General features: G+C 50.5%; 1 protein-coding gene across 1 annotated transcript; it reads left to right on the forward strand.

The window, feature by feature from the left end:
• Positions 1-472: 472 nt before the first annotated feature.
• Positions 473-17,519, forward strand: LOC119101321 (gamma-aminobutyric acid receptor alpha-like). Its single transcript, XM_037224625.1, is given in 10 exon segments — positions 473-587; positions 9,429-9,493; positions 13,439-13,659; positions 14,350-14,432; positions 14,862-14,878; positions 14,880-14,915; positions 14,917-14,998; positions 16,143-16,147; positions 16,364-16,511; positions 17,338-17,519. Coding segments are annotated over 10 exon segments (945 nt in total). The 5' UTR covers positions 473-481.
• The last annotated feature ends 753 nt before the right edge of the window (positions 17,520-18,272 follow it).

Consider the following 18,272-nt stretch of genomic DNA (forward strand, 5'->3'; position numbering starts at 1 on the left):
TCGATCGCTCTCCGTCCCCAGCTGGGTTGAAGAGCGCATGCTGCGCCGCAGTACATCACAGCAGCGCGGAACAGCCCTTGTCCAGGCGGTCGCCTTTGCCAGTTGACGGAGAACAGGGCATGTTACTGGGGTGATTGATGGTCGTCTGCACTGGCGTTTTCAGTTATTCTGTCGCCACGCCGTTTTTTGTATGGCAACCCCGAATATTTGCTCGGAATAATATACACTTACGTTATAGTGCCCACTGCAGAGACTGACCTGACACTGCCCACTGCACGGACGCATGCAGGATTTCGCAAAGCAGATCGAGCACGACCTATGAAATATTCATGCTGACACGCATTAAGACAATGGCACCGGAGCAGCGCCGGAGCTATGCGGCGTGCTGCATTCCTGACCGGTGCCCGGGTCCATCGGCCGCAGGTATCGTGTCCTGGGATCCCAGGTGGGACCTGACCGGCACCCTGGAACGACTGGAGGCATGCACCGGCGCCACGCCAACCTGGCGCTCAGTCAGAACATCTCGGCCGTGCTGGAGAACCTGCTGAAGAACTACGACAACATGCAGCGGCCGGCAAGCGGCGTCGGTGAGCTCTGCCCGGGCAGCCGGACAGACAAGGCGTAGTTGGTGCTTGTTATAGCCGAAATCTGTGAGATGTCTTTCGTTAGGCAGATGCGATAGTTTTGTCCGTATGGAATGTAGTAAATTGGCGTTTATTTAGCGTTGATATTGGCCTGGCTTTAAAGCAGCTACACCTACGACGTGTCCGATGATGTCTTGAATTTTTTCTCGTGCTGATATGGAATGGAATTGTGTTATTCAACAAGATCATATTTGTCTCAGGGCATTAGGTACAATAAACACATGCATTTGCCGTGATTTTCTTTTTTTGCACAAAAAACTGCAATACACACTTCCATACCCAAAAAGCTCTCAGCCGCCTCCGACTCGTATGCCTCCTTTTTTGACAGCCGTCCATTTGTGCGCTCTGGTTTTCTATAGAGGGTTAGCCAGTTTGCACAGTTTGCGTATAGTTATAGTTTGTTCGCATTTAGCTCGCGTATCATTAATGGCCTGCTGATAGCTACCTCTATCTCTAAGCCATGCGCAGTGCTACACTTTCCATTATTTGGAAGCAGTTCGCACCACAAAGGGCCGACGGGGGCAATCGTTGCTTAGTCCGCTGCTGATCTCGTGCTAAACGACAATCTGTTCAAAGGAACTGGATTCAATTTAAAACGCTAATGGCATTGCCGTCAACCGATTGCCGAATTATGCAGGCGGCGTGGGTCCCGGCTCGTTGGAGCGAGTACTGCCGCGTCTGTTCCGATCTGTTTCGTTCAACATTCGGGGATCCAATGAGTCGCATTCAGTGCGTCCCGTCTCGCAGGCCGGCGTAATCGACGCTCGCTCCCCGGTTTGACTGGGGAAAAAGACGTGGCTCAGCCTGGTTCCACTCACAGCAAAGGAGTTCCGTTGTCTCCGACGATGTCCCTGAGCACGAACGTTGGGAGCGAAAGACGATGCGCAGTTGGCAAACCACACCATCAGCAATCTGTGTGCAGCCGACTGGGCGACGAGCGTGCATGGGCGTTGCCTTCGCTTGAGAGCGCAGGTGGGACGAGCACCTGGCAAAGAGGCGTCACGGGCACGGCCTTGCCTGAGTCGCGCGATGAGTGGAAAGTGTCATGGGCCCTCATTGGTATGGAGTGGGGCGATCAGCGGATCAGCGCGGAAAATGAGGGGATTTTGGCCATCGATCCGCCAATCGCCGTGAAGACCATGCCCATAAATATGATGCGCGACGACGCGGGGGAGAGCTGAGACATGCGTGCCGCTCAAGAACGTTGTCTCGCAACATGAGTTAGAGCCAGGCTAAACAGAGTAAATGGTTAAAACCACCCCGTACACCCAACATACGCAGAAACGGCTAATGAGCGGCATTTAAACAATTTTCTTCTCAGAGGAGAAGGCTGTGGACTCAAACTGAACAGAAACTACAATCCTGGTACTGCTGTTACTCGTGATGTGGAGCCCTCCTGACCTGGAGCTCGCATTCCTGTGCGCGCGTGGTACGCTTTCCAGTTGGCATGGCACCAGTCTCCGACTTGCGTGAACGTTGGTGGAAGACGAAACGCTCATTGCGGGAACCGGTCTCTTTCTGGAAAAAATTTACTGTTTAGGTCCTAAAGTAAATCATTAAAACACAAAAATTCGACACACCTGTGACATGTAATCATATGTGTGTTGTCAACATCACAGCTATGTCATACGTGTGTAAGATGTCAACATTTATGAATCAATACAACGACCAGTGACTGTTGCTCACTATACAGGGTATCTTCGAAGGTCCCACATAGGTATGCGCCCCACGTGCGCTGGATAGTGTGGGATGGGTATGTTCAGCACAAATTTTTTGGCGGCGTTTGAATCAGCACTTAGTGGGAACTCCGTAATTCACGTCAGACAGTCATGCGTCTATTTTAAGCCACTGACCTGTTTTCAAAATAGCTGCAATTTTAGACGGCTTAGAGGATTTTTTTCTTTCAGAAATCCCGCGAAGTTGGGTCAAATTCTTGAGAAGTCGCCGAGTATCTAGTATAACGCTTTTAGCTAATGGAAGGGATGACCTCCGTGTTCCTCTTCGCCAGGCTACGTTCCTGTTCCACGACAGGAAGGCGCTCGCAATTTAAAATGAGATCTATACTGGTGCGAAAAGCTTTTTTACGAGTACTCAAGGATAAATTTTGCTGAGCGAATTAGATGTAACACGTGCTTATCTTACGATGACGCAGTTTTAAGACCATGAATGAGTTTGCCTGGATTCAGGCTTAACACATATTGTGTATATCGATAGACACATCCAGCCCTTTGATAACAATATCAGCGGCATATTTCGACTACCTGCGGCAAAATGTTGGCGCGTTTGGTATAAGTGCACAGCAAGCTAATCGCGTCGAGCAACAGACTAACGGCTACCTTTAAACATACCAAACAGCCTGGCTTGGGACTTCTTGGGCAGCTGGCGCTCGCCCCAACCCCAGCCGCCAGTCCCAGTCGCATGCCGCGGTGTCGTCCGTCGCACCGTGCCGCTGCTCGCCGCGGTCCGTCCGCCGTTTTTCTGCGCCGCTCCCGTCCATTCCGGCGTCAACGCCGGCCTCCGGCGCGCGGCGCGTCTGCAAGCGCGATATTGAAAATCATTTGTCCGGACCTCTCCAGTCCAGCGGCCCCAAACGACGCCGAACTAACGGGCCGCCGACCGGCCGCCGGCCCGGGCCGACTTTTTGCGGCGTGTCCGCCGGTCTGGTGCCGTATGCGCCGCCGGGCGAGGCGAGGCGGCCCAGAGGCGGCAGGCGCGGCTCCAGCGGCGGGCTTCGGCCCGAAGGCGGTCAGGCGCTGTTGCACGGGCTCGGCACGCGCTCCGCCTGGCGGCGTTCGGCTCAGCCTGCCTCGGTTCAGGCGGCGGCAGGAGAAGGCGGCATGCAAGCTGTGCACGGGGTGGAAACCTCTGATGGTGGCGCGCTGGTGCAGGTGGGGACCAAACGACTCTTTGAAATTGCGATGGTTGGTGTAGGTTTGGGCGCTCTAGCCCATTTAGCTGGGTGTGCCAGCAAGGTGTTATGTGTCATGCTGTACAGCATTTGCGAAAAGTCAGGTGGCTGGATGAATCGGACAACTTTATGTGATACATCAAAAATACGTGCTTGGCAGGACGGCAGCAACTACCAAACTGCGCGTGCTGTGTCACAGCTCTGCCTTCTAACGCTGCTGATGCAATGATTCATCGGTGCTCTAGCTCAGGATCACTTATTGCCTTTGAAGGATCCATTATAACCTGACACAAAGCCGCTACTCTCTCATTTCCTTGCAATCAATCTCTGAACACCGACGTCAGATATGTGTTTGCCGAGAACTCCCGGTCCCCTCAAGAAGCTCTTCAGCGCACAATGAAGCACGTTAGACCAAAGGAACCAAAGGAACTGAGAGAACGCTTCAGATTTACAACGTTCGTCAGTGCTTTGTTGTAGGCCTCTTGATGCTGACAATGGTAAAAAGCTTCTTGAGCAAAACATTAATATTTTTAAAGATAAGTGCTCTGTGAATGCGTGCTGTACCCACAATGGCGCAAAAGGTGTGTTGCATCTGTGGAAAATAAATAAAATCGACAGTTTCACGCTATTCATGGAGTAATATTAGTTGATCAGCAGAGATATTCGACATGGAAGTTATTCGTAGATAGCAAAAGAGACCAACGACCGCGTTCTTTGTGCTGCTATTTCCTTTAATTTTATGTCCCCCTCCTCGTTCTCATCCTCCTCTTTCTCATCCTTTTCCTCCTCCTCCTCCTCGTCCTCCTCCTCCTCGTCCTCCTACTCCCCATTCTCGTCCGTTCATTTTCTTCTTTCTCTCTTACTCTCTTTCTCTCTTCTTTTCTTTTAACTCTCCCCATTCTTCCTCTCTCACTCACTCTTCCCTCATCCCTTCCTCTTCCCGCCTCCCCACTCCGTTCCTGGCCTTCTTCGGTATTCACATCGTCGGCTCTCAGGAAGCCTGGCTGTCCGCCGCGGCGGCGCCTCAGGAGGAGCCCCGACTCTCCACGGACGGCGGGTAATCCGGCCCCCCTCCTCGCTCTCATTAGCCCCGTGTCATGTCTACCCGCGGCCCCTCACGCCTCGTTTGTCACCAATATGCCAGCCACCGGACAGATTATGGGCGTCGATAGAGGCTTTGTGAAGGCCGCAAGCTGGGCAGCGCCTCCGTCATGATTCGAAGGAAGTGTCGCAGCGTCGCCGTGAACGGTGACGTCATACCGCCGGTCACCAAGGGTGGTATGCGTCCGTCGTGAAGGATGACGTCATACCGCCCGTTATCAAGGGTGGTATGCATCCGCCGTGAAGGGTGACGTCATACTGCCGGCTGTCAAGGGCGGTATGCGTTCGCCCTGAAGGGTGACGTCATACTGCCGGTTATTAGGGGTGGTATGCGTCCGCCGTAAAGGGTGACGTCATACCGCCGGTTGCCAAGGGTGGTATGCGTCCGCCGCAAAGGGTGACGTCATACCGCCGGTTTTGGAGGGTGGAATACAGGTCGTCATTGTCGAATGCTTCACGCAGAACAATAGCCCATTGGGTGGATATTGCCGCGGGCAGCTGTAGTTATGTCAGCTTGGCGCTCGTTATACATTCCGGTCAGGATGCCCTGAAAGACCATCTTACGGCTCCCCATACATCTCTTAGGCTCCCATTGTCCTGAGCCATGCACTCAGCTGTATATTTCATCTCGCGTCATCGTCCACTTAAACGAGATATTGATGGTCGGGACGGGCTACGACTCACGGGCTGGGTCATTGGTGTGCTTGAGGTGGGCTGGTGCAGGCGCCCAGCGAGACCACTCAGGCTGGTGAAACAGAGGACACCTCCGCTGTGCAGAACGGGGTCAGTCACAGGACGGCAGGTCCCGCCCGCGAGCCCGACGCCATCGTCACGCACAGACACGTCTTTAATCCAGCGGCATGTGGGCTCCTCCCACATCTGGCATTTTCGGACTTATTGAGGACAAGTCTAACGGGGTCGGGCTAACCCTCGCAGGGCGACCGTTTCCTCATCGTTGCTCGGTGAGCGTGACGTGCAGGTTCTCTTTCATTTTCCAAGTTCTGGACGAGTGAGAGCTGGGCAGAAAGCAGCTTCGGATAGCTTGTATTAAACTGCAGCGTGTTAGTCAGGCTTACAACAGGACAGGTGACTTGTGTATCGTAGGACAAGATCATCATGATGACAACGGTGAATTTAGACCGCGGTTTTATCGAAAGGACTTTGACACATTTATTATTAAGCTTGCTCCATGCTAATGGAAAGGTAGCATACATACTCAGTGGCACCCGGCATCTTTAAAAAAAATATGTCAGTTATATTTCGAGTGAGTCTCGTGTGTGATATATACATAGATATATGTAAATGCATAATGCATGCATACATATATATATATATATATATATATATATATATATATATATATATATATATATATATATATATATATATATATATAAACCGACTTGATATGGGCTGGATGATGCACCTAGGCACTCCGGCTCGTATGCGTCAAAATAAATGACGCTTTCGATAGCTGTGCTTCTGCCATCAAGTGTTGTTGGCTCAAGTAAGAAAGTACGTCTTCTGGTAGCAATATTTTCTACAGAGAACCGCGTGCGCTCCAGGTGGGGCATCGGTGCCCCGGGGCCTTAACCAGGCCTTGACCAGTGCCGATGGCTGCAGGTGTGGGTGGCGGCAGCCGTGGCGATGCCGTCAGGCTGGGTGACAGCCCCGACCTTCTTGCTACACATGTGGTTGTTTCACTCCAAACCAGCACGGGCAAATTTTACGGTGCTCGTGAAGGCGTCATTTTTCATTATTTCAGCATAAAAGCACGTGGCCAGAAAAAGCAATGGGCGCCTCGCATATATAGGGCGACATGCTGAAATTCACTTCGTTACTGGTTTGCAGGCAAGAAAGTACGCATGCTATTTGCAGTCACAATGGTGTGGAGGGCGTCTAAGGACTACACGGATCACAAATTGCTGCTTCTGCAAGCATTAAATCGTATCTCGGATGACCCCGTCCGATGAGTATGAAGTAAAGACTCCACGGATCACTGGCCACAGGCATTAGGCAACTTCACTAACCATGGTGATAAGCTGTTTGGCTGTTGGTAATTGCAAGGTCATTCTCAGGTGATTACGTGCGTAATGTTAGTACAATAAGTATTCAGGAGTAAAGAGTTACCGTGCAATTCAGTTGAAACCACTTGAGCTGTCAGTCTGTTGCGTTAAAAGCGGACGCATGGGACGGTGACAGGCATTAATCCGTTCTTTGCCCCATCCGGCTATCAGGTGAAGGGAAGGGGTCTTGACTGGGCGGGTCCCTCCGGCCTGTGAAATGGGCATTGATACAATCATTGCTCAGATGGGTTTTACGCAAATGAGCCGTACGTTTCAACACGGCAAAGCTGGATTTCTTGTGTTTAGCCCTTCCTTTTCGCCCTAAAAGTGTTAGTTATTTACTCGTGCCCGGCCGGGGTCTGAGACAACCGCGCTCGACCCGGGCGGGGGAGAAGTTTCCCCCGGGATCCCCAACTTCCAGACGCCGTATAAGAAAAAAGATGCCGTTGCAAAAATCTCATAAAGTCACGAAGAATAAACACCAAAAATTTGATCTTAGGTCAAAGATAAGGTCACCGAACGTCACGAAAGCTTAAAACGGTCGCTCTGATTGATGCAGTTAAAACCTGCGCTAACACGTCAAGACGGATATTGAGGGCACGGAAATAAGCTTCAAGACGGTGGACAATTCATTTTGATAATTTCTGATCCACCAAATAAATCAGCTCAGATCAGGTCACCGTTCGATATTACTATACCAGAAGCTTACATAAGAAAACATTTCACAATGTGCTTCGACGTATATTTCACTAGATGCAGCTGTGGGACAGACCTATTTCAGACACAAAAGTACCCTGGCGACTTACAGGAAATGTAAGGTCAGCTGAGGTCAAATTTATAAACCTTCAGATAAAGTTTAAGCTCATGAACCTTCAAAGTTATAAACCTTTACCAATAAAAAATGGCAAGAAAAAAACTGTCGAATAGTGGGGTAAGACAACGTTGTCACAAGCAGTTCACATTTATATCCGTGTACGTTCAAACCTATAATTATTTCTTTTGTTCCCAAAATATCACTTTCAACTGTGCACTTCCATAAAACAATGTACGCTAAACTTAGCATTAACTGGCCTGAAAACGTTCAGAAATGTCGTATATTATCTGAGTCACTTTCTGTGGCCAGAGATCACACGTTTTTTATCAGAACTTGTACAATATATCGATGATTAGCGGGGCTAAATACTCGACACCATCATACTTCACTTTCAGCTGTTTTATTAGTTTTTGCTGCCATTTGATACGGACCGTCAATACCTTAAAAGGCCTTCAACGACCGCATGTTGATCATGCGCGAAAAATTTACTACGTTGTCATGAATGAATGCTAGAATGATAAACAAATGAACCGCACCTGTCCGTATCACCCTGAGATGAGTTTGGATGATACAGACTGGAATGCTGGAATGCCATTGCAGCATTTTTTTAAATTTTAGGTCGATTCCATGAATTAACACCCCAGTGTTGAGTAGGGATGTGAACTCGGGTTTAGCCTCATGTCGATTTGCCCTTAAGAGATATGAAAAAATACTCATCTGAAGTGTCTTTGGCATTTAGACCTGACATATTGTAATAGTATAATTAGTCCGATAAAGTGAGTAAGCAAGCAAGTGAGTTGGCCAAACCTGAGTCCGGTCTGATGAATGAAATAAATGGTTGTATCGAAGGGAAATGAATGGTTGTAACCTAAAACTACCGTGTTGTGATTGAACTGTATAACCCACTCAAAATTTAAAGGCAGACCGCAGAATACTCTGGATCTAAACGCGTCTGTAATTGAACAACAACAGTACCCAGGCACCAACAGTGCCCAGACACTAACCGTGACCAGGCACCAACAAAGTCCGCTCACATTTATATTCACGCCAAGCCCGTGAAATACAGCAGACATAACAGGTTGAAAATGCGTCCGATCCTTTCACCGATGCAGTGTCGTGCATCCGCGCCTCGCAGCCAAACATACGCGCCCGTCACTGGCGGTTATGCGGCGCCTGCCGCTTCGGAACGGGCCTGAAGTCGGAGGCAGCGCCGCACGCCCGTCTCTTTTGGCACAGCTCCTCCACAGCAAAAACACTGGCCCCCGTCCGAGAAGACATATGTTGTTGAAAGGAGAATGGATGGCTGTCGTCCCGATAAATCTTCGTCCGATGCCGGCCTTGCCTCGCATGAAACGCAGCAGCTGCTAGCTGATATCGAAATCATTGTGTCTGGGCGGCCTTAGACGCGCTTATTCAATAGCTTTGGAGCTTAGGGTGACGTCGAAGCCAGTATGTCACCGTAGATTTACTATTTCATCCGAGTTTCGAAATACAGATTTGGTATCCTCGTCTATAGGCTGATTTATTGCGGCACGTTGTTAAAGAAACTAAGTAAGGAAACATAGTTTTTATGCTACGTTAGAATTGTAGTTAGTGGGTTTATTCATCGGTGATGTAATGAAGGTCTGATAGGAGCACTGTGCTAAGCTTTCTTGGTGCTGCTGCTGAATCATTTGATATAGAGGTATTTTATTTTATGGCATTTCCTACCGCTTTTCTCAGACCCGGCATCATGTGCATATATATATATATATATATATATATATATATATATGCATGTATGTATACATATAGCACCGTTTCGTTTAGATATCACAGATATCCAATAGACTGAAGTCAATTAGCATTGTCTGTCCAGCTATTACCACGCAAGTAACATGTCTCGCTTGTTTCAGGTCCCACCCGTGTCCGCACGAACATGCTGATCCGCAGCATGGGTCCCATCTCCGAACTGGACATGGTGAGTCCATACTCACATCGGCCTGTCTCAAGACGGGTATGTCATTAAAAAAGTAACGGAGGTTTTTAAGTCCTAGAGTTTCGGCACAACGGGTTTTTCATGAAGACAACTATCGTTTAGCATACCCGAGAAACTAGTTCAGTTGGCCCAACATGCAATCATATGATGACTCTACTTGATGTTTGAAGCAGCCATGATCACTCGAGACCGTGAGCAATCCTTGTAAAGTCGGGTATTTTCGCGATGTATCGCAACGACTCCTTGATATCTTTGTTCTACTATTTCCTCCTGATGCCCCGAATGCCAGTCATCTTTACCATAAAAACTCACAATAAAATGCAGCACGCTAATAACCCAACGTTTTACAGTGATAATTGACCGTATGAGTCTAACCTTGCATGATAATTAAGATGCTTTGCCCGAGTCCTCTGCATTCAAAACTTAGGTTTGCACGCGGCAGAAATAAACATGTATTCCAGACAGGTGTACGCCGGGATTCGCAAGCATTCGGCACGGACTGCCTTCAATTGAAAACGCGCTCCAAGATGTGTGCTGAATTTGTGGACCCTGTATACCTAGCGAGCGCGAGGAGGTTTTAAGTAGCATATGTAGTGACCGCAGCTTAGTCGCGCGTATCCCATTTAAAATGAGCGTGGTCTTTGGCACCTGGTGATATAGGCCACATCGAAACTCGACCTCAATCACCAGGAAATATTTGTCTTGCTCTGCTCAGAAAGGTCCGTCTTGGAGCAGAACGTTTTGCTTATCGTGGGTCCAGGCTAGTTCAACAGTGTGGCCCAATTCCGAGCTAGGTGTGGTGATTTGCAGCTTGGTTTACGTTCCTGGACGTTTCATGGTGAGTTGGGCCCTTGAGAGAATGCAGAGAAACAGTGTGATGGCGGCTGGTAGATGGCTTCCAAATCCAAAACCGCTAGCGGAAAGAGCGGAACGTCGGACGAACGGAAAAGTCAGCGAGGTACCATGCATATCAGTCACCTTTATGAGCGAACTAGCCAATAATCTCTCGAAAAAATTGCCCAGCAAACATCAGCATTGTTTTCGTCACTAGCAACGGACGAGTTAGCACAATTTGACTACAGGACAATGAGCAGTTAGAGACGTGTGCATTAAACCATGCACTACAAGCCAGAGCTCTTCATGAGCTGCTAAGCTCCGGGACTTAAGACAATTCTGTCCGGTCTATGGGTTAGACGGGACTGATCAAAAATACTCCGGGCAATACGGCTGACCTGGTCAAACAGACTGAAACAAATTGAAGGGTTCTTTAATTGAATTCAAGACGTGGTAGACATGCCTGTATGTGTGCTGTCTGATATTGTTAATCCCATATTCACGTAACGGATTTCGCTAGAAATCCATGGGACGACGATTCGTTCTCCCTGAACTCTCTCGTCGTACGGTACCGATGATAGTTTGTGAGCTCTGAAAAGGAAGTTTGTAGTCTGAACCTCCCCCAGAAAAGAAAAAAGCGAAACTAATCTGAACTTTGAGTCATATAAGCAAAAACCCTACTCCACTGCATTTTTTTTTTTTTGTATTTCGATGTTGCGACTATAAGCCAACATGGAGTTAGTGATTGTTGCAAAATCCTGACAATGGCGGTAAGAGAAATATTTCAGAAGTGTTGCATCACAACTGGTGTTATTTATCTCTCTGCATTACACATTGATACTTAAATACGCCTCTGGCGGTGCTTCAAATCAGTGCCAGATGTCGAATCTGCAAAGCCGGTGCGGGAAAACATGTGTTTGGTACAGCGCTGACCTGCGTACAAATCATCGCAGCCGTTGCTTTTCCGCATATCTCTGGACGTGGACCGCCCCTGGTGGTCCGCTACAAGAACCTCTGCAAACGCCGCTTGGGCGTTACAGCCACTTAATTATCGGCAGCCGGCCTGTTCGAAATTGCCTAGATTTAAATAGGATACTAAATCCTATGAAGCGTTTCCTGGCCCCAGACCTTTGTTGCTCCCGCAATATTTGCGAATTTGGGATTCCATACACGTCCGTCAATTAGCTAACAGCTGTGATTGACAACCACGCACTAATGTCTCAAACCGAAAACGTCGTGGATTATTTGCGGCCTAGTCTACATGACACATCCTCTACGCCCGTCTATAACAATCTGAATTCGATTCCATTGGACTTATGTAACTGTACCGAATAAAATTCGGAACTTGCGAAAAAGCAGGCTTGGTGATTGGTTTAATTTAAAGATGTTGTATTTGATTAGACAGAATTTTGTACCGCCAGTCCGTGAAAACCCCTGTTGTGAAACAATTTATTTCCTGCGGCGCAACAAATCTGTGTATTTGGGCCCTAAGCCACCGGCGGCTGATAATTTGATCACGGCGGAACGGCTCTGCAGTAGCTCCCAGCGCCGTAACAAGAGCAGCAGCTGCGGCTGTCGGATTCCAGGAAGGGCCGATTGCATCGAGCAAACGTGCTGCCGAACCCGATGGGATATCCGAAGTCTGCGCCGGTTGTGTGTGCTAATCGCTCTGGGATTGTGCGACCCAAATAGCTGAGACTGTTAGCCATGGGGATTACACGAGACCATCACGTTCCTGGTTGTAGCAGAGGTGTCTGGCGCAGGCACTCTTTCGAGGGCCCGAAACACGCCCGACTGATTCGTGGCTGTTGCAATGGACAGTGACCCTCCAAGCGCTGGTGTTAGTCGAATCGTCTCAGACTGGTGAGGTTTGGTACCATTGGCCTTAGCTTGGATGGAGCTGGAAAATAGCACTTGCAACCAGACCCGTCAGTGAAGGGTGAGGTTAATGGACATGTCTCATGGTCGCAAAATTTTAGGCTTCGATATACCTCCGCCAAGTGATGTTTCCGTACTAGGTAGAAATGAGCTGGGCCATTACATGCGCCAGTTAGTACTCGGGGAAACTTGTGACTATTATCCACGCTGCACATACCAATGCCAATGCCCGACGCTGCAAATGGTTCCAACAGGGAAGAACGGGACATTGAAATGTGTACGAAGTGCACTGGAGGGCGGGAGGCTAGAAATGCTCAGAAATATCATCACTACGATTGGTTCGATATCACAACCGGCAAACAAAATTGTCTGAAAGATGTTCACCTGCTCATGCGCTTTCCAGGCGTGATCCGGACGGTGCGTGTCCTAGACAAAAGTGTCCATTGGGAGTTCCCCGTGCATCGTTGGTAGCCAAAGGGAGCAGGCTGGTCATCAAAGCACGGAAGGCTAGCGGATGCCGGGAAATGGATCTCTCCTTGACGAGATGGCAGCTGCTTCGTTAGTTAAAAGAATGACCTCCGGCCTGGGCCGGAGCAATCCCCAGCACCAGACAGGCCCGCTCCTATCGGGTGGACGTACCCCGCCCCCCCCCCCCCCTCTTATCAGACGGGACCTGTCAGTGCCGTCCGTCTCTCCCTCAGGCCACGGCCTGTTAGCCCGAGTGCTTCCGCGTGATCGCCGCTCTCGGCACCTCCACCATGCCGCCGATCGAACGGGAACGGAAGACACAAGACTTTTGTTCATAGCGTGTGTGTGTGGTAGGACGTGGAGAGGTCCGAAGCGCCCCTCCCGTGATCTCTCTGCGTCTGTACGTCTTCATCTGTTGATGTACTGAAATGTGTCCAGAGTTTCCGAACGGGTCCGGTGCGAAGCATTTCCTCGGCGGTGCGGTGAGACTGGATCGTATAAACACACACCTTTTGGGGGCTGTTATCAGAGGTACCACTATTGGATTTATCGCCGCGGGACGTTTTCCTTGGTCGTGTTCACCTCCCACTACGTCACCAGAGCTTTGGTCGATCGGATGTCAGCCCCCTCATCAGTAAAAGCGTCTCTCGTTTCTTCCTTCCGCTTTGCCTTGCACCGTCCACATTGGCCCTGCTCCACCCTCTCCCCCCCCCCCCCCTCTTCAGTTTTGCCTCCCTGCGCCCATAGGAGTACTCGATGGACTGCTACTTCCGCCAAATGTGGCGCGACGAACGTCTCAGCTTCAACAGCTCCATCGACCAGCTGAGTCTGAACATCAAAATGCTGGAGGGCATCTGGAAGCCGGACACTTACTTCCTGAACGGCCGCGGCAGCTACGTGCACATGATCACGCGGCCCAACAAGCTGATCCGGCTCAGCAGCAACGGCAGCATCCTCTACTCGATGCGGTGAGTGGCTGACGCCGATCGGACGCGCGCCGCTGCGGCCGGCGGCAGGTCGAAAGCGCAGCGCCGGCACTTTCGACTGCCTCGCTCGCCGAAGGGCCATCGGGACAGAAGTGGCTGAATGGCTCCGCTAATTTTGACGCTCGGCCGGCGCTGGGTTTTTTAATGCTGGTCTTTTGAAGCTGACGTTGTGGGGTCGTTGTCAGCGATGGCTTTAAGTGAGTTAGGTGCGGAATTCGAACGGCAAGTCGCGAGCAAAGGTGTGTGCAGAATGTTCTCAAGGGCACGGAATCAGAATGATCCACGCGACTAGTCTAAGATGAATCCAAACTTCGCTTTTCGCCATATTCCATGGCGTATATTATTGATGACGTAGATTATGTATATATGTTTTATATTGTTTCCACCTAACTGCCTTAAAAATATGGGAAACACGTGATAATGTGACCACCCATCACCCAGGATAAACCTGGTTGCCGGCTATCACCAATCTTTCATCGATGGTCTTTTGGATGTTCTGGAACTTACACTGGAGCAGTGATTGTTGATCACAGTTATTAACGGTTTTGAAACGCTATTCAACGGTTTTATAACGGTTTTAATAACTTGCGAGGCAGTCTTGATTATTTGTTTAGTTAGAAGAGACGTACTCGCGATTGGGACGTTCATCGTTGAAACCCTCCGTCTTTGCAGGCTGACGATCAAGGCCAAGTGCCCTATGCTTCTTCAGCACTTCCCGATGGACAAGCAGACATGCCCTCTCATCATTGGTAGCTGTGAGTGCACGAGATGCGCAGGCAGCAAATGTCCGTCTGCTGTTTTGCACTGTTTCAATGATCGTCATTAGCTGGCTTCACGACTTCAAAACATAAATTTTCACGACATTGACACGTGCTAGCAACACGTCGCTTGTTCAGCATTGGTAAGGCACCAGCTGTCCCCAATCAGTGCATGCCACCGAACCACGTTTCCTTATGACAACCGGTGCGACGTTTTTCTGGCCCATGTTTAAACAGCGGCGGTGGCCGGCTTCTCCATCTCCCACCACTGCGACATTTAAGCCCACCAGTACGATATTTAAGGACCGTCCATTGCCATCATGGTACCCTCCGCACGGCGTCCTCCGCCGCTCCCCTCCCCCCCCCCCCCCCCCCCGCCCACTCCCCTTCCACCGAGCGCACTTTCAGCGCCCCTCCCCGTCACAGATGCGTACACGGACCGGCGACCTTGTGTACGAGTGGGACCAAGAGATCAACGTCGGCCTGGCCCGCGGCAATCTACCTCTCGCAGTTCGACCTAATCTCGTTCCCGTTCCGGAACGCCACGGTCCATCGCAAGAGCGGTGAGTGCGCCAAGATCGTCGCCAGCCGGCGGCCCCGCTGGCCGGGGCTGGGCGCGACGATAGCCGCGAGCAGGGTCGCGGGGTGAGGGGGGGGGGGGGGCTGTGATGCGGGCCGCGCACTGGCAGTTCGCTCGGTGATTGCGCTCGTCTCCTGGCTGATAGCAGCGATTTTTCTGCTGGCACCTGTAGCGCTCGGTGTAGCGGCCGCGCACAAATCGAGCTATAAAAAGTTCAACACGTTCGGGTTTAGCGGTGTCATCGACTTCATAGAGGCGTTTTGTGCATTGCCAGTCATCTCCGCATTTTGCCAAGGCCGTCGGCAGCAGCGCTACGTTAAGGTAGCCCAAGCATGAAATCAGAACCATCTGAGCCTGCATATGCACCACAGTCAGCAATCCATGGCAAAGCCAGGTAGTGGTTGACCCAACAAATTGGGTTTCGCGATATATTTTGACATGCTCCCCGACACTGGAACAAATCGGCAGAATCACAGCACAACATGGCTTCGATTATTTAGCCAACACATAACGCTGCGGCCAGACAGGGTCAGGGCGACCCGACCGTTGGGACGGCCGCAGCGCGGCCCCAGCAGGGGAAGGTCGGGGTGTGCTGCGGCCAGCCGGGATAATGGCGACCCGACCGTGGGGACGGCTGCAGTGAGCGGTCCCAGCAGGGGAAGGTCGGAGGTGTGCGGCGGCCAGACGGGGTCAGGGCGACCCGACCGTCGGGATGGCTGCAGTGTGCGGTCCCAGCAGGGGAAGGTCGGAGGTGTGCTGCGGGCCAGGACCGGTGAATAACGGCTAGCGCTGCAGTACGCGGCCTCAGCAGAGGAGGTCGGCCGGTGTGTGACTTCAGCTTCGGTCTCGCCTCCCTGTGTGACCGAGATGCCGAGGCTGCGCAGGATGAGCTGGGTGGGATCCGCCTGCTTCTGACCGGCTAGCTGCAGTCAAATGGCTCCTGTGGTCAGCTATTTTTTTAAGGTTTTGTGATCATCAGTTGACGCGATTTGTTGTGGCGCATATACACTTTTTAGGCACTTTGATGTGTCGCGATATACGCACCGATAGGGCATAATGACACATGTATAATGCTTCCGTCTTGGACCATTACATTACCGGCAATGACCATTTCACGTGTCGGCAAGGCCTTGTAAGCCAAAATACATCTTTCAGTTTGACTTTAACGTACGTGTGACGCGGAAGGGCAAGGTTATGTTTGTGTCACACGTCACCGTCTTAGATGAAGCTCAATCGTAGTGATTTAACAACGGTGCTTGAACGCGTGCTCAGACCTTTCCGCGACGCCTAATCATTCATCACTCCAGTTTCAACACCACCCATTTCAGGGAAGAAGAACGCCGAGGAGTACTCAATTTTACAAGTGAACTTCAACCTGCAGCGGCACACGGGCTACTTCATGATCAACGTGTACCTGCCGTGCACCCTGATCGTGGTGCTCTCCTGGGTGTCGTTCTGGATCAACCGAGAGGCTACGGCCGACCGCGTCAGCCTCGGTGAGGGTTTCGGCCTCGTAACCTCTCAGATCGAGCGGTGATGGGTGACACCGGCCCAGGCGAACCGAGAGATGAGTCAACTTTGCCCCGCCTGATGCGGCGCAACCGTGATGAATGATTGAAATCGACGCGCCCTTTTGCTGAAGGCACTGAGATCACGCGAGCCGGGCGTTTGCTACGGCTCGGCGTTCGTTCGGCTCGCTTGCGATCCACTAGCAACTCACCATGGGTCGCTGGTGGGCCGCGTTGGCGGCGCCCGTGCTCTCTCTCTGTCTCTCTTCGTTGGATGCACCACGGTTCCGTGGGGTATCATCCCAGACTGCCTTGTCACGCTCACGCGGCATTCTGAGACGCGCCTCAGTCAGCTGTGGGCAGCTGGTCAGCTTTGACGCATCGTCGAAATTTTTGGCTCTGTCAGCAGCTGATCACAATGTACTGACCCTTTGTACAGGAAAATGAAAATGCTAGAGCGTTCGCGTCATGCGCTTATGGCTTACGCTGGACATGAAGTTGCGCGATGAGCTCTGTATTTCCGGCCACATTTCATTCATAGTTTCCTGTTCGACCTGTTGCCTTCAAGGCACAAAAAAGACAAAGCTCGAATATGTCTGGCCAGAAAAAAAACATTGGTGGCTGCTGACATTGCATGCTCGCAACAAACAAACATGAGTTGGGATTCTGTCTGGCTGTCAAAATAATCGAATTTGAACAATGTGTACTGCGACTTTAGGTGATGAAGGCCCTGTCCCGGTAAATGCTGCTGCTTGCTGGTAATGACATGCTTTTGTTACGTGCCCACGTCTAATAGTTGCTGGCCTGATTGCAGGCATCACGTCTGTGCTGACCTTGTCCACTATAAGCATCGAGTCTCGCACTTCACTGCCCAAGGTGTCCTACGCCACCGCCCTGGACTGGTTTCTGTTGGTCAGCTTCGGCTTCGTCATCGCCACACTGCTAGAGTTTGCTAGCGTGCACTTCTTTACTAAGGTGACGTACGAGCATGGGTGACATGGGCTCGTGTTGCAGCGTGGTGGGTTTTCTGTATGCAAAATTTGAATTTTGAAGGCTTTTTGGAAGATGTTTAGTGTGTGTGGTTCAGGGATGCGTGATTTATGATTGTTCAACGTCGCTTCATGGTTTTCGCTGAATTTAATATCGTGTTGAAATTACATACGCTTTTTTAAGCTTGAGCCATAAAACATTTTAAATCTTGCGTTTAACAGAAGTTCATTGGTGACCTAGAGCTTCCTAATGATCTTCAGTCTACTGTGCTGACTTTCATTCAGTTCACCTGGTCATGTAAATCCGTTGGCTCATATTGTATTATTCCAATTTGCATTGCCTCGCATAAAAAGGCATTGATATAGCCACCTCTGCGCTCAACGGTTTCTTAGTTTCTTGCACTCCTGTTTGACTTCATACATTGCTGTGATCCCAAGTGGAGCTGACCTTCAGGCGCAGCCAGCTGCTCTATATCCAGAATGCACGGGGATCTGAACTTCTGGGGATGGGGATCTGGAACGGCACACCGAACGTGTCTGTTCGGTGCTGCCGGAATACACATCACTTGTATTACTGTTCGAGTAAACGAATACTGTTGGTCGACTCTGATTCCCATATGGTCAATCCGGCGAGTGAAGTGTTTACCAGACGCTGCAGTGACGGTGGAAAGCCTCACAATACGCTGTTCCTTCGAACCACCAAATTGCCATGACAGGTGGGTAAAAAAACTGTTTGTGCGTCGTACCCGTGCCAGACCAC

This window comes from Pollicipes pollicipes, unplaced genomic scaffold, assembly GCF_011947565.3.
Source record: "Pollicipes pollicipes isolate AB1234 unplaced genomic scaffold, Ppol_2.1 Scaffold_2555;HRSCAF=2994_pilon_pilon_pilon, whole genome shotgun sequence".
Taxonomy (NCBI): Eukaryota; Metazoa; Arthropoda; class Thecostraca; order Pollicipedomorpha; family Pollicipedidae; genus Pollicipes; species Pollicipes pollicipes.